Below are 23,478 nucleotides of genomic sequence, written 5' to 3' on the forward strand. Positions count from 1 at the left end.
AAGTAAAGGTTCCTTTGGTGAGTTTTCACATAAGAATACTACAGTGGACCCTCGTGGTACAGTGGTCAAAAAGACATTGGTCATTGTCAACTCCCATTCGCATTACAGTGGTTTGCAGGTGACACATAGCATGGTGAGTTCATGTAGAGCAAGTTTCGCAGGAATGCCCCTTTATTCTTCCTTGCCCAAAAGCCACAGTGACTGCAGATGCTTCCCAACTGGGGTGGTGGGGCATTACTTGGGAAGAACAGTCCAAGGCACATGGACTCAGACAGATGCCAACTTGCATATCAGTATCCTAGAAATGAGAGTAGTCTTTTATGTGTTGCAGGCATATCAATGTCTTCTTCCTGTAGGGATGGTTACAGTTCAGATGGACAACATGTCAGTAGTCTGGCATATCAACAAACAAGGGGAACCAGATTTTATTCACTTTATAGGGAGGTAATGAGTGTGTGGCAGTGGATGATTTCTTCTGTCTGCTTTCTCTTGACAATGCATTTTGTCGGGAAGAACAGTGTGCGAGCAGACAAACTAAGCAGGTCCATCTTAAGCCATCATGAGTGCTCTCTCAGTCAGTGGCGGACATGATCTTTTGCCTATGGGGTCAACCATGCTGTGACTTCTTTGCTTCTTCCCTCAATATCAAGAGCAGCAGGTACTTTGTCCTGATCCCTCCAACAGGGGAGTCAGCAAGAGATGCTCTAGTTCATGAATGGCCGTCCGGTCTGCTCTACACCTTTCCTTCCCACTCCTCTTATCCCCAAGTTTATTCAGAAAGCTTATTAATGGAAGAGCAAGGTGATCTTCATTGTCCCATTCTGGCCTTGATAAGTGTGGTTCCCTTTCCTTTGTCCTCGTCTTCATTCCCCATGGGTGTTGGATCTCGTCAGGACCTTTTGTCTCATCCACCCAGGCTGACTCACCCAGACATATTATCCCTCAAACTGACCACACAGTTTCTCCAGTTCCAGTGATGACTAAAAGTTCCTGGCTTTCCTCCCCTGTTCTCTACATCCTCATGTCATCCCAAAAAGCATTCACTGGAAAGCTTTACAAAGTAAATGGAAAAGATTCTCTATTTGGGCCCTTCAGAGGCAATTGGGCCCCTTTTCCATGCCCATTCTAGCAATTCTTGATTTTCTAGCGTCCAGTTTCAGTGAAGGAGATATTTAGCAGACAGTTAAGGTGCATTTGGCTGCCATCTCATATTATCACACTGGCGTAGATGGTTCTTCATTGGCCTCCCTTAAGTTATGTAAAGCCTTCCTTAAGGGGACATTACTGCTCTCTCATCAGATAAAAGACTCTGCATCTCCATGGGACGTTACGCTTGTTCTCCAGGCCCTTACTCAATCTGTCTTCAAACCTTCTGCAAATCTGAGTTAAACTTTTTATACTGGAAAACACTAGACTGGTATCAGAACTTCAAGCACTTTCTTCTCAACCACCTTACTTGATTTTTCACAAAGACAAAGTGCCACTTTGGACCAGCTCTTCCTTTCTACCTAAGGTGGTGTCAGAAGCTAGTTTCAATCAGTTAATGAACTTGCCAGTTTTCTTTCCAAAGTTTTCAACAAGGGAGCATGCATGCTTTATCTATTAGAGGTTCATAGACAGCTCAGATTTGACATTCAGAAAACCAAAGATTTCAAGAAGTCAGAGCAACTGCTTGTATCCTTCTGTAAAGCTAAATTTGGCACAGATAGCTGATTGCATCACCTTCATGTACAAATACAAAGGCCTGTCATTACCAAAACATCCCAAAGCACATTCCACCAGGTCTGTGGCCACTTCATCTGATTTCTGATCTAAAGCATCTGTAGATGACATCTGTGCAGCAGCTACATGGTCCAGCGCTCATACCTTTATAACTCATTACAAGTTAGACATATTGTTTGGGAATAGAGCATCTTTCAGCTCCACAGTACTGTGGAATATCCTTCCTTGAGGACCACCGAAGATGATTTTAGCTGGAGACCCATCAGTTGAGGAATGGGCAGAAAAGACATCAGCTGTTATAATTATGTACTTAACATAACTCTGCAGCTGTGTTGTCTGTGTCCATCCCTCCTCAACTTCCCATCCATCTTTCCCCCTTTCCAATTTGCCTGGATCCTGGTATGACCTAAGGGATATTCCAAAATAACCTTTGCTGTGTGAGTTCTATAGACTCCCTTTCTGTTCTCTGGTTCCCATCTTTTTAACTTTTGTATTACTTACTCAGAGATATGTGCTTCCTTTTTACCTTTTTTGACATGATGTTTGACAGTTGGAGAGCAAAATCTGTCCGAGGTACCTGACAGTAGTTAAGGGCTTATGGCTAAGGGGAGGAGTCTAAGCTATTGAGCCTAAAGACTATTGAGTAGCCTAGGATGGATCCAAGGGTTGGATCCGAGACCCATCAGTTGAGGAAGGATGAAAACAGACAACACAGATGTAGAGTTATGGTAAGTACATAATTATAATTTTTCTGCTTTGCACCTTTAGTTTATCAATGACTTTGAGTGTTTACAATGTGCCTGACTCCTGTAATAGGCTGTTGATTAATCAGGTCATTTTGGACTCAATAGTAGCACCCCTTTCATTTCAAATTCCAGTGTTGCACTTTGTGAGAAAGGACTTACTCTGGTGGATGAATTAGTTGTGTCTCAGCCCAATCTCCCTTTTTGTCTTCTAGCCCCAGTCTGTACTCACACATGCAACAAACTTTGCTTGAGGAACTTTGTCCTAGGGTGTGAAAGTCCAGGGATTTTGAAACAAGCAAGGCATATTAAAGCACATAAATTCCAAAGAAATAATAGCTCTAGAAAATGCTTTCATATCTCTACCAATCTTTGAACTTCAGTCCATCTGATAGTGATGAAAGACAACACATTGATTTGGTATGTCAACAAGTGGGGGTGGGGGATCCACAAAGTCTCATCTTCTCTGCAGGCTCACTTTTCAGGCCTGGGATCTGGCTATCGGTTATCAGTTAGCTCTTCAGGCAGTGTATATTCCTTCAGAGCAGAATTAGTGGCGTACTCCTTGAGCAGATCCAAAGCACAGGCTCACAAATGGATGCTTCACAGAGATCTGTTTCTGGACATAGTCCATTGATGGGGTATTCCTCAGGAAGATCTTTTTGCCCCACCCCCACCCCCGAACAGGCATCTCCCTTTTTTCTGTTCCAGAGTGTCATGCCATCTGGCGTGGAAGATGGGTACCCTTTCTTTTCCTTAGAAGGGAATGTTTCCCTCCCCTTTCTGTATTTCCAAGAGTCCTGCAGAAGATTCATCTGGACTCCCCAAAAGTCTTGCTAGTGACTCCCTTTTGGCTAAGACCTCATTGGCTCCCCCTCAAAATGCATCTGGCTAGGGGCAATCACCACAAGTTATCTCACTGGTTGGACCTTCTGACACAGGACAAGGGGTCATTCATCCATCCTTACTTGTCCACTCTTCAGCTGACACTGTGGGTGATAGGGTTTTGATCCCTTTTAGGCACCTCGTTTCTGAGGTTGTGCTCAGGGTTTTACAGGAGGCAAGAAAACCTGCAACCAGAAAGTCTTGTATGTCTAAATAGAAAAGAAAAATGAAACAGAAAGTGAAGACTTCAGAGTTGACACCCACAAAACAGCTTTATTGTGATAATGTTAAGCACTTTTATCCTCGGTAAAATAGGACTTCATCAGAACAACACGCAGCTACAAAAAACACAACTTATACAGTTACATCAAATTAAAATTGAAATTGAGTTAACACCCATCATGAACCAATCAATCACCATGGTGACCATTATTCTAAAAAATGACCTTTGCAACAAATTGTAAAATACCTATTCAACAACATTAAATGCATGAATAATACTTTCCAAAAAATAAATCCCTAAACTTAGTAAAACATAATCATTATATTTATAAACCCCACTAAAACAATAACTTATTTTCAATAAAAAACTAAAACTTTTATTATTGTAGAAAAAAAGTAGCTGTCAGTTTTAAATCACTGGACAAAGATGTGGTTTCATTCAAAGCAAGGGTATACAGTGGCATTAGTTTTTAACTGACATCTAAGCTCCTGGAATTCCAAGAAATCATCCACTGATCCACTTCTCTGTCCTAAATCAACCTGGTCAGTAATTGTGAATTTAAACCTGAGAGACATATTTTTTTCTATATGCTTGTACAGTGCATGCCTTCGATCTTTTTTCTTTCTGTCATAAAGGTGTTGATAAACCCTTTTCCTCAGACTAAGCTTAGTCATACCTATATAAAATACACTGCAATACTCACACAAGGCCAGGTGTGCCACCCCCTCACTCCCACCATAATATTTCTTTACAATATTAATCCATCCATATAAGGGCGGCCACGGTGGTGCAGCGGTTAGCGTTGCTGCCTCACAGCAAGAGGTTCCCTGGTTCAATCCTCAGCGGGGGTGCCTTCTGTGTGGAGTCTGCATGTCCTCCCAGTGGTCGTGTGGTTTCCTCCGGGTGCTCCGGTTTCCTCCCACATCCCAAAGACATGCTGTAGGTGGATTGGCACTCTTAAGTTGGCCCTAGGCATGAGTGCGTGCGTGTGTGTGCCTTCTGTGGAAGGTTGGGTGCCGGGCTGGCAACTCGACACCATAAAAACTCCACTGTCAATCCTGAGCGGACAGGTGACCCGCTGTGGCGACCCCTAACTGGGAAAAGCTGAAATAAGAAGATGATTAATCCATCCATATCACTTGCTGTTCTCAGATGAAGGTTCATAGCATCATTACAGGTCCTCCATACTTTCTTGACATATTGCAACTGCTACAGAGAAAAACAATCTCTAAACCTCTGTCCTCATCAGTAGAGAAGGATTTTTAAACGAGGCAAACTAAGCCTCTCTTCAATTTTATATACTAACTGAAATGATCATCAGTCTGTGTCCTCTGGTTAGCACCCTTGAAGATGTTACTTTTGGGAAAACTGTTTACCTTATTGAAAAAGTGTTATGGCTTTGAGAATGGTCACAAATATATACACCCTTAAAATGGTATAACTACTTTTACAAAGTTAGTTCATAACGTTGGAGTGATGATCAGTCCCATGACATATTTTTTTAGCACTCTGGCATCCACCCGTGTACTTGGATGCAGTCATGCATCAAGGCTATTAGAGGAAATCGAAGTAATACTGTAGCCTTGCAGAGCTTTTAGTAACTCCCAGAGTCAGCAGCTGCTTTAGTTTGCTTTGTTATTTTGTTGGTGAATTACTATGTTTTGATCTTTGGCAGCACTGACTACTAGCTTAGTGTTGTATTGTGCAGATATTTACATTTTAGTTGACTTAAAATCTCTCTGAATTGTGTAATAACTAATACTGATTTTTTTTCTTTAGAATTCTTTATTAATTTGTATCTGAAAATAGATTCCTTAAAAGAGTATGCCATTAATGATGTGCTAGTGTACAAAACGTTCTGTATATTTAAATGTCACACCTTATAACATTGGTGACCTGTATTCTTCATGTCAAAAATTGGATGATTTGCTTACCATTATTAGTAGTAAATCCCGACTTACTGATGAAGATTGTACTTGTGCAATTGGCACAACTTGGAAAACCATTGTTACATTTATTAATGACTGGGCTGATATACGTAATATTAGGCAAAGTGAAAATAGAACACATTTAGGAAAGAAAAGTGTCTGTTGTCAGTAAAGATCACTTAACCTGTGTTAAAAATAATACTACCAATGACAACTTTGGAATTCCGAATGCAAGTATTCAGCAGTCTGAGGATTCAGAGCATGTAAAAGAAAATAAACAAGGGAAGTAAAGGAAGAAGTTCAAAACAAGTAAGAAATAAAAATTGTTTAATGTCCTTTAATGTAAAGAAAATGTATACTAAAAAGGACACTGCTTTATGTAACACAAAGATTACAGGGAATGATAATATTGTTTGATCAGGAAACCTTCAGTCTGCAGAAAAAGGCATAATTTTCCAACAGAGGATGTAAAAAAAAGAGGGAAGGGGCAGGTGAAAAGGAAGTCAAAATTGAACTTGGAAGGGTTGAGGAACATTACTGCTAGAAAAGAGGAGAAAGATTGAAGATGATAGCATGGCTGAAGCTGCAGAAATACACAGGATGAAAACTGTGTGCTTGCAAATGTAGTAAGCAGTGAAAACAGAGAGATTTGACTAATGGTGATGAAGATTATTTATTTGTAACAATTGATAGAGCTGATATTACTGAATTAGAAGTTGAAGATTCTTCACATTTGGTCAGAAGTAATATAATTGTAACTGGAGATTAAATTGTTAGAGGAAATTATACTTATTTGCAGAGAAGATTAACATTGAATAGTGTTATGTTTGCCATGCCCAGAAATACAGGATGTGAGGATAGTATGCCCTAATGTAAGGAAGTATGGAATTGTTTTCATCCATGTTGTGTAAATGATCTCATTTGTAATGACTGTGACTGTTAGTAGGGAACTAGATAATATAGCTGTTAGAATGTATTTTTCACAAGTCATATGTGCGAGTCAGGGCAGGGCAGCATGAATGAAAATATTTTTTGGGAAAATACCTCACAGCAAGAAGTTCTCCTGTTCGATTCACGGCCGGAGTGCCTTCTGTGTGGAGTCTGCATGTCCTCCCCGCGGTCGAGTGGCCTTCGAAAGACATGCGTGAATGGGCATGCCTTCGCTGAGGGTTGGGCATCGGGCTGGCAACTCGGCACCATAAAAATCAACTGCCAATCATTAGTGGACCGGAGTTCTGCTGTGGCGACCCCTAACCGGGAAAAGCTGAAAAGACAAACAAAAAACCTTCATGAAAAAAAATCTTTTAAAAATGGAAATATGTAGAACAGTGGTACCAAGGAACAAGACTTTGAAGTATTGTTCAATATTTGTTAATTAAAGAAGTTAAGTGCTTTCGTTCCATACTAAGTGGGTATCACTAGATGGTGTGATTCAAGTTTGTATGTATTCGTGTGACATTCCAAGTTCGAAATGTGTAGAACATCCAAGCCTAATTTTGGGCACACCTGTGTAGACAGGATGGCATGCACTTCTCAAGACAAGGGAAGAAAACTTTTGCAGCAGATACATTACAGCATTTTTCTAAAACAAGACAGGATTTTGTCAGGTCATAAATTTAACATTACACACACAAACATCATCATCAGCCCCCTTTTTCCCATTTTTCTACATGGGGTCGGGGTATTGTGTTAACTGTTGCAAACTTTCGATTCAGTGCCACACTCCTGCCTTCAACACTCATGCCTGCCTATCGCAGATCTTCTTTCACACAATCCATCCATCTCTTTGCTGGATGTCCTCGCTTCCTCTTACCTTCTTCCTGTCTGTCCCAAATCTTCCTCACCAGATTGCCTTCTGCTTTTCTACACATGTGCCTAAACCACTGTAATCTGTTATCTTTGATCTTTTTTGCAATTGGAGCTACTTTGGCTTCTGCTCTTATGTCCTCATTTCTTCGTCTGTCCCACAGTGTGCATCCTGTCACCTTTCTCAGGCACTTCATTTCCATCACCTCTAGCTTCTTCAACTGTTCTGCCTTTACTGCCCAGGTTTCTGTACCATACAGTAGTTCTGGTTGCACCACTGTCTTGTATACCTTACTTTTCAGCTTCTTTAGCATTCTTCTGTCATAGACTACACCTGATACTCTATGCCAGTTGGCCACAGCCCCTCTGATTCTAGCTTTGACCTCTTCATTCAGACTACCCTTCTCTTCAACTACTCCCAGATACCCAAAGCTGTTTACCTGTTCCACTGTCTTCCCTTCTATCTCTATTCTCAGCTTTTTCTGATTTCCGCAATTTGCTGCCATTACCACCATCTTATCTGTGCTTAGTTTCATCCCATGTGCCTTCAGATTTGCATTCCATTCTCCTATCCTTTGCTTAAGTTCTAGCTCAGAGTTTGCCTGTACTGCCACATCATCTGCATACAGCAACTTTGTTGATCCGTCCCCTCCAACCTGTTTGCTAATGTAGTCCCATCACCAGTATGAACAGCAGTGGGCTCAGAGCTGAACCCTGATGTACACCCACACCCACTAGGAGCTCCTCTGTGAGGCTGTACACCATCCGTACATGAGTCATTGGGTCCTTGCACATAGCCTGCACTAATTCTGCCAATGTTTCTGGGACTTCAAACCACCACAGTACTCTGCCCAGATCAGTTTTCTTGGGACTTTGTCATATGCTTTCTCCAAGTCTAGGAATGCCCAGCTAGACTCTTTCCTCATCTCTAGCTTCTTCTCAAGTATCTTTCTCATTGCAAACATCAGGTCAGTTGTGCTCCATCCTGATCTGAATCCAAACTGCTCATCTCCCATCTTACATTCTACTAATCTGCATATCCATTTATCAGTCACCATTTCCAGAACGTTCATGCAGTGTGATAGGAGTTTGATGCTTCTGTACTGCTCACAGTTGTGGATGTCCCCTTTGTTCTTGTGCACTGGCACGAGTATGCTTATTCTCCAGTCATCTGGGATACACCTTTCTCTCCACACTGCTATTAGTACCCTCAGGAGCCATTTCTCCATGCACATAACCATCAGACATGTATAAAATGTTGCTAATTCTAGGGTCATTAGTCATTTATTTTACATATGTTGACCGGGAATGTCCAACTGAGCTCTTGTCCTTTTTCAGCGGAGGCCCAGGGAGAAAAAGAGAAAAGCTCCAAGAATAATAGTTTGTTTAGTAATAATTTTTTTTTTTTTTTTACTGCAAACTGATACTTTCCTGCAAGGTTGATATTACTGTTTGTGAAGCATAGTTAAAAGAACAATGACTGGAAAACAGTTCGGTCAGGGTGCAAATGTTTTTACTGTAAAAGACATTCTAACAAAAAATCAAGTGAAGATGTTATGATGGGGATTAAAGGTGGTTATGAGATCTCTGGTTATTACATGTTCAGAGATAACACCAGTATCAGATTATGTGACTGTGACATTAAAGACAACACTGGAACATATAGCAGTTATTCAAGTGTATAGACTATCAAAGTCAAGTGCTAATGACCTAGAGGAATTCATACATTTCTTGCATGAAATACGGGAGAGGAATATAATGGTGGCTGATGACTGAAATTTACCAGAAGCACACTGGAATTATATTGATTAAACAACATTAGTAAGGAAATTATTTACAAGGCATGTTCAGGAACAGCAGTTGGCTTCCTGTTGTTAAAAAAAGTCTACCTGGGAACGGAGCATATACGTTTGTGTTCCTAAGGGTAATGACTGTCTAGTTCTACCACTGTTGATGTGCACTGATCATGAGGTTATAAAGGTTAAATTGCTGCTAGAGAATTCTGCCAAAATGAAATCTAGACTAGTGCAAAGAAGATAAATAACAGATTATATGGAAGCAAAACACTCACTTTGTCAAACCAGTTGGAGTGATGCATTCAGTGGAAAAACTGCAGAAGGAATTTGGCAAATTTTGAAAAAAAAAATTCCATAAGAATAAGACACTTGATTTAAGGCGAAAGACAAAAAAATATAACGAAAGGGGTCAAATTATAGCTTTGAAAACTGAAATAAGCTGGACAGACAAATTAAACATAGTTTGAGACAAAATCAGGAAAAATGTGAAAATGTATATAAACAACACAATAGGAAACCATTTTATTGATGCAAAAGAAGTGGTTGCAGTAAAGACAAACTGTGTGTTGGTTCTAAAATTAATTCTCAGACACAACAGATTATAGATATATTTTCAGAATCTTATGCAAAGTAGTTTGGTTCCACAAAGTGTGATTAGCTGGCATTACCTGTATGTTACTAAGACAGTTAGTGAAATTAAATTACATTATATCGGAAACCAACTGTGCTAACTGGACCCAAAACAAGCACAGCGAGGAGATAGAATTAGTAATAATAACCTGAGTACACTTCATCTTGAACTTGTAATACCATTGTGTATGTTATTCAGTAGGTCATTTAAATACGAGGAGATTCCTCAAAATTGAAAACATGCAGTTGTTAAAAATATATTTAAGGGAAAGAAGACATAGGACAAACCCAGAGTCTTATTGACCCAAAGGTTTGCTTTCGTGTTGTAGAAAAGTAATGGTGAAGGTTATTTTGGATACATTATGCATATGATAAAGTAGATCTAAACCACCTGTAGCATGAGCTATAACAGTATAATAGCTATAAATGAAAAATTGTGCTGTGATGTAATTTATGTAATTTAACTTCAGCATTTAATAGGGTTGTATACAAAATACTGATCAATAAATTAGAACAACTAGAAATTGATATCATCTTGATAAGATGGACTGCATGTCTTACAAATAGGACATAACAAGTATCATGCAGCAGTTTAGAGTCAGTGTCCCACAGAGCTGTCTTCTTGGCCCATACTTGTTTAGGTTGCATCTTCCAGATCTTTTTCATATAAAATGTTCTACAGTCTGTATGCAGATGATGAAAATGGGTAAACTGCATGTGTTACAGATAGTCAAGAATCGTTTGCAGACATGCCCTAAGTTGACCATTTGGGCACAGGAGAATAATATGCTGATAAATACATCAACAACTAAGCATGTATAGGTGAATCTTTAAATACAGCACACAGTACTGAAACTGTAGATTAAAAGACCTGTGTATATATGGGTAAATTCATCTTTGAGTTTTTCTAATCATATCAACCAATTAGTTAATAGGAAAAATAGGTTGTATAAAACAATTTATAAAGTCTGTGAAATCAGAAATGATTAAATCATAGTTTGTTAGGTACATTAAACCCAAACTTGAGTATGAAATAACAGTATGGAAACCTTATACGAAATGAAGTATGAGTAAATTGGAAGCAGAATAGCTGAAATATACCAAGGGCATCCATGGATATGAAATGTAATGTCTGAGCTTATACAGTGTCTCATGTTGACATTTAAGAGGAGACATAGGGCTTGTAGAAACAACTACCCCTGAGAATGTTTGGGGTTATCAAAAGTAGAGAATCATCAGACAACCAGGACAGTAGATTGTATAGGAATGAGAGGTATATTACTTGGTTCTGTGTTATAGCATCTGAGGCATGGAATTGACTACCAAATTAGATTAAAGCAAACACTAGTTTTGTATATTTTTAAGAGCAACCTGAACACTTACATGAGTAACGTTTTTGGTATATTGACAGGCTGAAAGGGCATTATTGTCTGTGCTTGAAATATTTGTAAGTATGTACGTATTTTATGGTTTTGTGATGTTTCTGAAGGCATCCCAAGAGAAAATTACTATTACGTAGAATTGTAGACATCAGATTTCTCGAAACAGCTTTCACGTTCAGTGTATGTTAATTTTTGGACAACTCTTGATACAGATTGTAAACATTGCACTAAATTTTACTGTAATACTCTACCTAGGAAAGTAAAGAATTTACAAACCTTCAACATCACACACATTTATCAGCTTTCAACTGTTCCTTCCCTTTTTTAAACAAAACTCACTTGCTGAAACAAAACATCCATCTGAAAAAAAAAAAAAAAAATCCAAGCAAAGAAAAAATGGAGTTGCCTTTTCAAACTGTTAAATTTTGATCCTGGATTATTTATTGTTCACCTGCAGGCATCAGTGATTGTGGGGTCCATGCATGATGTTAAGCAATTTCTTCTGCAGTTAAAGGACTTTCACCCACTGTTCCATCTCACTGCCTTAACAGGAGGTCCATTAAGAGAAAATAATGAGACAGACTGCTTCTAATTCTGTTATGGTTATAGAGAAACACCTGTTAAAGTGCAGTTTAAAATATACATAAGTAACATTAATTACCTTTTAGTCTTGAGTGGAGAGTAAGTCTTCAGGATGTGCAAAACTTTTTCTTTTTATTTAAATCCACATATGTCAGCGGTGGGAGACTACCTTCACAGTTTAAAAATCAGTCTCACCAACCAACAAATTCACACAGGTTTTATAATCTTTATCATTAACTTGCATGCAGAATTTTTACGTTCGCAAATAGGGTCTTTGCAGACCCTCGTGCTTCTTGCTTAGTGCTGCACATGAACACTTAAACATGTTTTTAGTAACAATAATGTTTTAGAAAAACAGAAACAACCTGGCTTGGCAACCAGTCTTGTTTTCGACCTTGTACATTTCTATATCATTAACATTTTATCTCCCTTGTAACTACCCATCCCAGCCTTTGAAGGTCAGCGCTTAAATAAAACAAAATATTTTACATTGTGTTCTTTCCTGCTTTCAGAAACCAGTTTTTTTAACATCCCTTAACCCCTTCAGCACTTTCTTTACACTTGCAGCTTGATATTAGAATGCAGTTGTAAAACACTTAGAATTACAGTAAGTATGTGTGGTTTGCATAACTATGCCTCTATACTACATATCATTTTTAACATGAACAAATATTAAATCATTTGTCAAACATATTTGTAAAGAAATTGTAAGTTAATATGCATTTTGTGTAGAATAATCATGAGTGATGCCTTTTTCTCTAACAGACCATAAAGCTGGAAATATCTGGATTGAATGCAAAAAATGGCTGTTTTTTTTTCCAGGCATCTGTTGTAGGATTTCAGTATGGATCTGTTCCACTTCTTGCTGTAGAGATTTCCTTTGTGTGTCACTTCTTTGTTGAGTTTCTCATTATTGTGGTTGTGATGTCTTGAGAATTGGACATAGTAACCGAGTATAATAGGGGGCAATTCTGGCAGTTGCCAGGGTCCACAACTTGAGGATGGCCCATAGTCATCCAGGAAGGTAACTTTTTTAAAGGTTTCCTTATGTTCAGCACATAAGCCAACTCATTTTATTTAACTAAATATTGTTTAGTTGGAATATTTAGTCTCTGTCTTTTTTGGGGGGAGGGGGGTGGCTATCTGTGCTGTGGAAGAAAGCAACTTGTCATGTTCATTTCCTCAGTTTGAAGCCTGGCATTAAGGCTAGCATTCATTTGTGTGAAGTAAATTGACATATTTGTTTTCTTTTTTGAGAATTTGGCTAGCTGTGAAGTAACTTGCTATCTTCATTTGCTCAGTTTAAAGTCTAGCATTAAAGGTTGGGCTAGTGTGCATTTGTGTGAAGTAAACTGGTCTACTTTTTGTTAGGGGGTGGCTAGCTGTACTTCGAATGAAAGCAACTTGCCCACTTCATTTGCTCAGTTCAGAGTCTGAAATTGGAGGCTAGTATTCATTTGTATGAAGTAAATTAAAATGTGTATTCTGTCTTTTTGTAATATGGTAGCAAATATTCAGACTTAAGGGGAGGTAGATGTACTGTGAATAAAAGTAACCTTTCCCTCTTCACTTGCTCAAATTGTTGTTTGTCATTAAGAACTAATATGGATTTTTGTGAAATAAATTGGAATAAGTTATTCATGTTTTAAATATGCTGGCAGATGACCCTGACTGGATGGCTAAGTAGTGCCATCGATTAAAGTAGCTTGCCCTCTTCACTTGCTCAGAGTCTGGTATTAAGGGGTAGTGTGCACTTGTGCAAAATTGGCATGTTTCTCACTCTCCAGTATTTGTGTGAAACAAATTTGAAACTCTGACGTTGCTGAATGTTTTTGTTTTTTCACAATATTTTTTGGGCAGCAACTAACCCTCTTGGTTTGCCCAGTTTACAGTCTAGTGGTACTGGACTAGTGCACATTTATATGAAAGAAGCAATTGCAGTCACTAAATGGTGGATGGGGATGGCTGTGGATGAAAGCACCTGTGTTTGCTTATCTTACATTCTGTCTTTAGAGAGTGCATTTGCATTTGTATTTATTTGAAATAAACTCTGGGCACTGTTTGAGTGAAACCAAGTTGAAACTGTCCCTGATTTTACAGAATGTCCCTGATTTTGATCTGTTCCTAATACAATTATGGGATGGGTCTGACTTGCAAAACACCCAGGGCCGAAAGTATTTGTAATCCGCTACTGCTTGGACATTGGTTTGGTAAATGCAGAACCACAGCTGACTGTTTTCAGTGGATTGAGACAGCCAGAATAAATCGCTAGGGTGTCTCTGGTTTCTCATGTTGCTTTTGTCAGCTGCAGAATTTGTTTTTACCCAGGAGTGCGTTGGTATGTTGTAGAAGTCAGCAGTATTTTTAGTAATTCCAAAACTTATCAATTGAGGGGTTCTCTCTGAAATAAGAAGAGGCCTTCATGTTTCTCAAATTCTGAGGGAAATGAAAAGTTTCTGGCCTGCACAGTACAGATTACATCCACTGTTTGTCTGTATACTGGATATAAAGTGAGGATTCACTTTCATTTGGCTGTCCCTCAGATTGTCTATTTTGGAGAGAGAGAAAGTTTAATGAAAGATAATTTTCAGTGAGCAGTCAAGAATTTATCATTACCTCAAAAGAGATTTGCAGAGCTGCTATAGTTTGTCTCCAAGCCACTTGCCATACCTATTATGATTCCTTGTTTACATAATGTGCATTCTGAGTTGTCCCAAGAATATAATTCTAATCCACCTGCTCTTGAAAAAAAAAACAACTATTTCTAAAGGCCCTGAAGTAGTTTTGGCTTCTTTATGAAAGCCATGTGGCTGACTCTGCTGTATTAAGCTAGCTGCTGCAATGTGTAGAGAGTAAAATCATAGTCACGTTAGGTTATCTGTGTCTTTTACCCACAACATAAGGGTTAGCTAGAGCCATGTTTGACAGTACTATACTAGGAATGAGAAACTAGTAAATAAGATGGCTCAGTGGGTTGCTCGTTCCCTTTAAAAGATATCAAAATGGCACTAGTGGCTAATGTGGTGATTTCTCTAGTGATTAAATTATGTGTATGAATGTGTTAATAATTACAGAGCTGATACCTCAGTTCCATTTTTGCATAGAACTTGATGGTTCATAATCCAAACATTCAAATAATTGTGCATTATGTACACTGTATTAACTAGAAAGTTAATTTTGTTTCTTCTGTGTAATCCTGCATCACTTACCTGAGGTTTATTCGAAAGCAGTATAGTGTAGATGTGATACAGATGTTCTTCATCTCACATTGCTGCAGTCCTTACACTTGGGTAGTCCGCTGTCCTCGGTCGGCCCGAATATCAAAGTATAAGGCTGACATCGGTCAAGGCGCATTTGACTGACATCAGGACGTCAGGGTACAAATGCGCATGACCGACGTCATATCCTCAGTCTTTTTTGCCGCATGGTCCGATGCAGAAGCAGCGTTGCAAGTGCTGGTTGGCGTTCTGAAATTGTTCGATTTCGGAGTTTCAGACCGAGTCAAAGTTGGCTAAGTACCCCGTTGGGGAATATTTTAGTTTTTTCTTGCCTCAGTGGTTTACCGGATGTCAGAAAAAGTGAATAATTGTATTTCTTGTGGGAAACAGATACCGCATAGAGACTACCATACTTTGTGTATTCCTTGTTTAGGGCCTGAGCACGACGTTGTTGGGTGTCGCTCTTGTGCTAGATTCAATAAGCGCACTATAAAGAGAAGATTAGATTGTGCCAGGTTAGTCTTCGGGAAGCGGTGCAATTATAAAATGCCGTTGGATGCTCTGACGCCCGCTTCTTCGAAGAAGCGCAAGGACAAAGCAGTTAAGCCTAGGCTAGAAGAACCGTCCGTACCGGACGCCGGTTCTTTAGAGGTGTTGGTGGAGCCGGTGGTTCCACCGGAGGTTTCTTTGGGATCCCAGGGAGAGACTTTGTTATTGCAGGATGTGGCCTCTCAGGAGGCAGGTAAGGCTGATGGGGCTTCTCAGGTTACTATACTCCCCTCCCTGCCTAGGGTGGTTAGGCCCTCTCCTTCTGTTTCCAAGGCTTCTCCCAGAGGCAGGCCAGGTTTGGCTTCAGTTGGTGTCACCCCTAGTTCTTCAGGAACTGTGCCCAAGAAGCATATGCTTAAAATGGCAGAAGATTTGATTACTTTGATTAGGGTTCTTTGCCCCTCCTGATAAGAGACCTAGGGTGGAGCCTGAGCTAGGGAGTTTTGAGCAGGCTGCGGATGTTTCAGAGTCTTCGGCTGAAGACTTGCAGGAGTACTCTCCTTAATCTGATTCTGATGTGGATGATTCTACTCCTTCTGCTTCTCCTCCTGAGGATTTTTCTTTTTCAGAAACTCTTCTTTCCATGAGGGAGCATTTTAAGTGGGAAGGTCAGGACTTCTCTGATTCCAGGAAAAGGCTTAGGGAATTTTTGTTTTTACCCCAGCATAGGCCTTTGGCTATACCTCCTGTTTTGGATGTAGTGGAAGATGTTTTTACAGAGGCTTCTCTTAATCCTGATTCTTTGCCTCCTGCTCCTGTTAAACCGGATAGGTATTACAGGGTGCCTGAAGCTCATAAGTATCTTTTTAAGAGTCCTAGGGCAGATCCAGAAACTGTTAGCCAGGGGCCTAAAGGTGTTAAGGCTTCTGTTGTCAAGAATCCGGTTCCTGCAGATAGAGGCCAGGGCCTTGGATAGATGGGGAAAGAAAGTTTATACTTCTTCCACTCTAGCTATGAGGGCTTTGAATTGCCAGTTTCACATGTTGAAATACCAAAACTATCTCCTTTCACAATTGAAGTCTAAGGTTGATGCTCTGGCGGAAGGTATTGATTGTAAAGAGTTGCAAGATTTAGTACATGTTTCTGAACAGGTGGGTAAGCATTCTTTGCAATGTGGTTTTGATGCTGTACAGGCCTCGTCTAGGGTGGCTGCCACTGGGTCAGTTCTTCGCAGGCACGCCTGGCTGAGGGATCAAAATTTATCTGACCGTGTTAAAACAAGGATTTTAGATGCTCCTTTACAATCTGATGTGTTGTTTGGTTCTCCTGTTGAGGCAGTTTTAAAGAAAATGGAAGACAAGGCTAAGTCTATGCAGACTGTTAAAGATTTTTTGCAGGTTCAGCCTCCAAAGTTTAGTAGAAATTGGCCTACTAAGGGGTGGACGTATCCTTCTTATGATTCCCAGTCTAGGGGTAGATCTAGACGTGGTAGGGGCAGAGCTCAGGGCTCTTTCAGGCCTAGAACAAAGAGTTCTCCTGCACAGTCTTCAGGTGAGGGCAGGGGTCAGTCCTTTCGTAAACAGACCCAATGACCTACCTTTTCAGCTGCCAGAGCCTTCTCGTCTGGCAGCACCTTTGGGAGGAAGGTTGGCACTTTTCAAAGAAAATTGGAGTTTAATTACCCAAGACAGATGGGTATTGGATATCATACACCACGGTTACAGGTTTTATTTCCATACCTTGCCTCCTTTCAAAGGCATGCCAGACGTTCCTCCTCAACAAAGAATAGAGGCTCACAAGCAAATTTCTCTGTTACTCCAAATAGGGGCCATACAGCCGGTCCCTATGCCAGAAGTGGGCCTAGGATTTTATTCTCGCCTGTTCCTAGTACCAAAGAAGGGGAACACGTGGAGACCAATTTTGGATTTATCTATCCTCAACACTTATCTGGACATTCCCAAGTTCAAAATGTTGACGTTACAGCAGCTTTTACCTCTGCTGGGCAAAGATCATTGGATGGTAACTTTGGATCTCAAGGAGGCTTACCTTCATGTTCCTATCAGACTAAGTTGCAGGAAGTATCTGCGTTTTCGAGCTGGGACTTCTCACTATCAGTTCTCTGCATTGCCCTTTGGCTTATCTACTGCCCAAAGTGTTCACGAAAGTTCTGGCTCCAGTGATAGCTTTCTTCAGGCTAAAAGGAATTCAGATCTATCCTTATTTGGACGATTGCCTGATTCTGGCTCAAGGAAGGGACGAGCTTCTTCATCATTTGGAATATGTGATAGCAGTGCTAAGATGCCTGGGGTATTCTGTGAACGAAATAAAGTCCAGTCTAGTACCCTCTCAGGACATGTGCTTTCTGGGTGTAAGACTGAATACAGCATCCCAGATGGCCTTTTGACCCCGGACAAACAAGAGAATCTTTCCCTTTACTTCCATCAACTATCTCATCAGTCCAGGCTGACTGCAAGGACAGTCCTTCAAGCCTTAGGGTTCATGGCATCTTGTATTCTGGTGCTTCCCAATGCCAAACTGCATATGAGGAAGCTACAATGGTATCTCAAAATGTATGGACACAGCACTGCCAGGATCTGGACACTGTCATTCAAATAATACCTTGCATTCAAAAGGAATTTTTGTGGTGGGCTCAGGAATGTCACCTAAACAAGGGACTCTCTGTGACCCGGCCAGAGGCGAGTCAGATTTTAACGACAGATGCCTCAGACAAAGCTTGGGGAGCTCATCTAAATGGAAAGTGGATACAAGACAAGTGGCCTGCCAGACTACAACATCTACATATCAACTTGAAGGAGATGTTAGCAGTCCAGTTTGCATTAATAGCTTTCAAGGATTTACTTCTTCCAGGGCAGGTGTTGATTCTAACAGACAACACAACTGTCATGTGGTACATCAACAAGCAAGGGGAACACATTCTTATCCTCTATGCAGGCAAGCAATGATTTTGTGGGAGACTGCTCTCAGTTTACAGCTCAATCTTCAGGCAAGGTTTCTGCCGAGCACAGAACTCCTTAGCAGATGTGTTGAGCAGACGAATTATGGATCCCCACGAGTGGAAATTGGATCCTCTTGTATTTCAGAAATTGACAGTGTCATGGGGAACTCCAGACATAGATCTGTTCGCTTCTCCACTAAACCACCAGCTGCCAAAGTTTTGCACAAAAAGGTTTCATCCCACAGCTTGGAAAGTGGATGCTCTTTCCTTCAGTTGGAGCAGTCTTCATGTGTATGCCTTTCCGCCTCTGCCTCTCCTCCCAAAGGTACTACTAAAGGCCAGACAAGACAAGCCAAGGATGATTTTGATAGCTCCAGATTGGCCTCGACAGCATTGGTACCCATTACTGAGAAACCTGGTACGGAAGCCTCCATGGCCTTTACCTTCGATTCCACACCTATTGTCTCAGGAGGACAGTCATTTGCTCAATGTCAAGCTTCACTCTCTGCACCTAACAGCCTGGCATATTCTGTTTTGAACCATAGTGGGCCTCCACTTCCACAGCAAGTTTTGAATGTTATTTTGGAAGCTAGAAGGCCTAGTACAAGGAAAGTGTATGCAGATAAATGGAAGAGATTTTTATTTTGGAGTGCAGCAAAGGATTTTGATGTTTCTGAGCCTAATTTAAGTGTGGCTCTTCAATATCTTACTGAGTTACTGGACAAAGGTTTGTCCTTCTCTTCTATTAAGGTTCATGCTGCAGCAATTTCGCTCACTATGATTGTGACCCACCATTGTTTTCTCATCCTTTGTTCAAGCAATTTCTTAGAGGGGCAAAGAATATAAGACCCCCACGAAGAGCTCCTACTCCTGCTTGGGATCTCAATTTTGTGTTGGAGAAACTCACTCTACAACCTTTTGAGCCTGCAGCTACTACTGAATTAAAGTTTTTATCATGGAAGACTGCTTTTTGTTGGCTATTACCTCTGCAAGAAGGGTTTCTGAGTTGCAGGCCCTTATGGCGGTTGAGCCTTTCTTAATTTTCCATAAGGATAGGGTATCTTTACGCATTACTAATCCTTCCTTTATGCCTAAAGTGGTTTCTAGTGTGGCTTTAAACCAAACTATTCATTTGCCTACTTTTTATGCAAATCCCCAAAATAAAGGGGAAAAGATTTTGCACACTTTAGATGTACACAGGCAGTTGCGATATTATTTGGACAGAACTAAAGGGTTCAGGCAGTCTCAGCAGTTATTTGTTTCTTTTGCTTTGAGTTCTCAGGGCAAGCCTGTGTCAAAACAAACTATTTCTAAGTGGATTGGGTTTTGCATTGCTTTCTGTTATTCCCATCATGGCAAGGAGATTCCAGCTGGGATTAGGCCTCATTCCACTAGGGCTACTGCCACTTGACAGCTTTTTTGAGGGGGGTGGCAACTAAGGATATTTTGGAGGCAGTTACTTGGAGTTCAGTGCATACTTTCTCTAGGCATTATCACCTTCCACTTTACTCTAAATCCAGGGCTGGTTTTGCCACTGCTGTTTTGCAGGGCATTTTGGCAGCTCCTGCTTCCTTATAGTTTGGCCATCCTCCCTTACCTCTGCTTTGGGATTCTACCCAAGTGTAAGGACTGCAGCAATGTGAGATGAAGAACATAGTACAGTTTTGTACCTACCATAAATGTAGATGTTCGAAGATCAACATTGCTGCAGTCCAATTTACCCTCCCTCCTTCCCCTCTGTAGTTAGAGGCGGTGGTGTGGGTTGGGTTGTCAATATGAGGTATATTGTATATATTGTATATATTGTACATATTTTTAGTGCTAGGATGGTTGGTTGTTTGTTTGCTGTCTTTTGGTTTTGACCTTTATTTTTAGGGTCTTCTGACATCTGGGGCAAGAAAAGACTGAGGATATGACGTCGGTCATGCGCATTTGTACCCTGACGTCCTGATGTCAGTCAAATGCGCCTTGACCGACGTCAGCCTTATACTTTGATATTCGGGCCGACCGAGGACAGCGGACTACCCAAGTGTAAGGACTGCAGCAATGTGGATCTTCGAACATCTACATTTATGGTAGGTACAAAACTGTACTTTTCTTGTGCAGGGTAAATTTGGTATTTATCATAGTAATGAAGTCTCATTTTTCTAAGCCGTTAGCTGTAGATGTCTAGAAAATTTTTGGCAGCTTTGCTTGACACTTTGATCTGGTGGGTAGAGTATGCAAGCAAAGCAGTTATTTAGTTGAAAAGCAAGTGATCAGTTTTATTTTCAGGTTTATTCTGTTAATATTAGTTTATACTTCTGTCTATTTATGTAGCATCATCTTTGTTTAATCCCCCAACCTTTGATACTAATTAATAAGTTGCCTCTTGGACCTGCAGAAAGTGGCTGAATATGAGCCTTGGACTGGATCTGAGAATGTGTGCAAGTGTATGTTGAAAGAGCAGCATTTCATTGCGGTCATTGAGGTTCCTACCAGGTGACCTATAGAAAATTCCTGTTTGATCATGCTGCCTGACTTCTTTATCTCACTGGTGTGTCTTGATTAGAGAAATTCTGGAATTTTGTGTATGATTTTTCCTTTAAGACTTGCCAGAAATTTTAGGAGTTTTTTTTTCCCCAGATCAAAATGTTTTAAGACCTTTATATGTATGCCGTAAAGTATACGTAGCATAAAACTGAAAAAACATCTGAAGTGTATACTTGAGTCTCAGTCATCTCTAAAAAATTTTTTCCATTCTTTGCAGCTTTTAATCATAAAACAAGAGGACAAGTTGGAGCTACTTTTCAAACACTTTCTGGTGGAAGATAAGCATGTAAATGGAGGTGCTTCCTATGTTGACTTCTTATGCCACATGCACAAGGAAATAAGGCAGTTGCTGAGCTAAGGAATGGTCATCCTGTGGGTTTGATGTACATTCGTCCCCTTTTTGTGGAGTTCCCATAACTGTAAGGGCAGGGAAGAAACAAGACTGCATTGTTTCCTTCAGTTTTAATACAAAGACTTCATAAAGTTTAAGTCCTGAAAGCCCCTTTTCTCTGGAGAACAGCGCTAGGATGTCTGTGATGGAAAAAAAATGATGTGTTGTTTCAGGCCAAGTGTCCATCGTAAAACTGCTGCCTGGTCCTACTTGGGGCCAACTTCTCTGAACTGTTTATTATTATAAAATAACTCTCTTCTTTACTGCATATATGTGACATTTGTGATTGTTATCACAGCAGCACACTGGAATAGCTGTTTGTTTGAGTGATTGGGCACCTCTGTGAATGGGTGGATGTTGTGTGTCTGCATTTGTCCATGTTGTTGCACACACATATTCATATCTAAACATATATATATATGTGTGTTTAGATATACATACACACCTATATCTATACAACTGTATGTGTATATGTGTGTGTGAATGTATGTATGTATGTGACTGATGAATTGCATGCGTGAAAGAAGGATGTATGCTGAAATAGTGCATTGCCTTTCTGGTTCACAGACCGGAGGGGAAGGTGGTTCTGTGCACGTAACATTAATTTAAAAAATAACAAGCTTAAACCCTGTTTGTATTGTTGTATAGGGATTTGATTGCCTTTGTTTCAGCACTGTAATAACAAAGGGGAAGTACACCTTTTCCCTTTGTTTCTGCTTGCCTGGACGTCAGGCATGTACACTCAAGCTGAGGTCTGAAATCATTACATATGTACAAAGCTAAAAGACAGGAGCTGCATTTTAACAAATTTGCTGTTGCAAGCTTTTTGGATTTAGGTGGAATCTTGCTACCAACAGTGACCACCACCATTTACCTCTACTTTTCTTATAAGCATTTTATAAGAATAATCATGCTAATTCCTCCCTAAACTGAGTTCTGTCTCTGCAGAGCAGTCTGTGTGTTACAGGGCAGTATTTATTATTGAATTTTGCAGTTATGTATTTTGACAATTAGAGCAGTATGCTGACAACAAATACTGAGTTTAAAAAAAGAAAGTAAAAAAAAAAGTTGTGCTCCTCACAGGTACAGAAGGCCTGGATTTACTGGGTTGTCAGTCTATGTGCAGGCACATAGATATGATAAAAAGTACTTTGCATATTTTATGGGAAATACCAGTGAATTTGTACTTGGAAGTGGAAATATTAGGGTTTGTTGGTGCTGAAATTGGAAAGGCAGTAGCATTTCAGGCTCTCATCCCATGAAGTTCACTGAACTAATTCCATTGGAGTACAGTATGGACATGTACTTGAATTTTTCTGTTTTCAGAAGTCAGAGCACCTTTCCCAAGAAGAAGACACCAGTTATGGTTTTGGCCTTTTAAGTAAAATAAATGTTTTACTAATTACTGACCGTCGGTATGTAATAATCTAGCATTGCCCATAAACACTACAGTACTGTAAGCAGTTATTTTTCTCCAAGAAAATGTCATAGTTTTTGATTCCAGTTATCTTTGACTTCACTCCGAAGAATCCTTATGTGTACACAGTTCCACTGGCTTTACGTTTGTGTCACAACAGAATTTCAGAGTTTTGTTGGATAATTTGTTTTAGGGGTCATTTCTTTTTATTGGATCATGAGGTAAAGAAAACAAAAATACAAGTCACACCAATTATTTGGCAGGTAAAATGAATTCTGTAAACTTTGTCACTTTACAAAATACTGTTCAACATTTTTTTCTTTCAGTTTTGTGATTTCTTTTGTGTATCTTTTAATTTGTAAAGAAATAAAATATATAAATTAAAACAATGTGAGTCTTAACTCATTCCCTCCAATGGAAATCTGGGAGTTTGCATGGCTTCCAGTGGGCTGGGCCCAAGCTTTATGATAGAATCAAATTTTGTCCTCACACTTCAAACAAATGTTTATATCTCTGGAACCATAAGGGTTACTAAAGAAGAGTAAATGGCAAACTCTTCAGCACAGACTATTTTTTATTGTGGTAGTATTCTTTAGATTCTAGATCCAAAACTGGGTTTTTATAAGACACAGTAAACAAAGTAACTGTTTGTTTGTAATATTTTGTAAACAGCTTAGAGTATTTCAGCAACTACTTAAGTTGCACTAACAGATATTTCGTATGAAGCTAAGCAGATGTAACTGCAGAATTACCTAGACGTACTTGGCTGTAATGACTT

General features: G+C 39.9%; 1 protein-coding gene across 1 annotated transcript in view; it reads left to right on the top strand.

The window, feature by feature from the left end:
- The window catches only part of SEC24C (SEC24 homolog C, COPII coat complex component), a 2,546,747-nt gene extending 2,523,661 nt beyond the window's left edge, over positions 1-23,086 (top strand). The window contains exon 24 of the mRNA XM_044055565.1: positions 21,110-23,086. Within this exon, the coding sequence (XP_043911500.1) occupies positions 21,110-21,250 (141 nt within the window). The 3' untranslated portion in view covers positions 21,251-23,086. The remainder of the gene's footprint in view (positions 1-21,109) is intronic.
- The last annotated feature ends 392 nt before the right edge of the window (positions 23,087-23,478 follow it).

This window comes from Protopterus annectens, chromosome 14.part0 (assembly GCF_019279795.1).
Source record: "Protopterus annectens isolate FY-2018-M chromosome 14.part0, PAN1.0, whole genome shotgun sequence".
Lineage (NCBI taxonomy): Eukaryota > Metazoa > Chordata > Ceratodontiformes > Protopteridae > Protopterus > Protopterus annectens.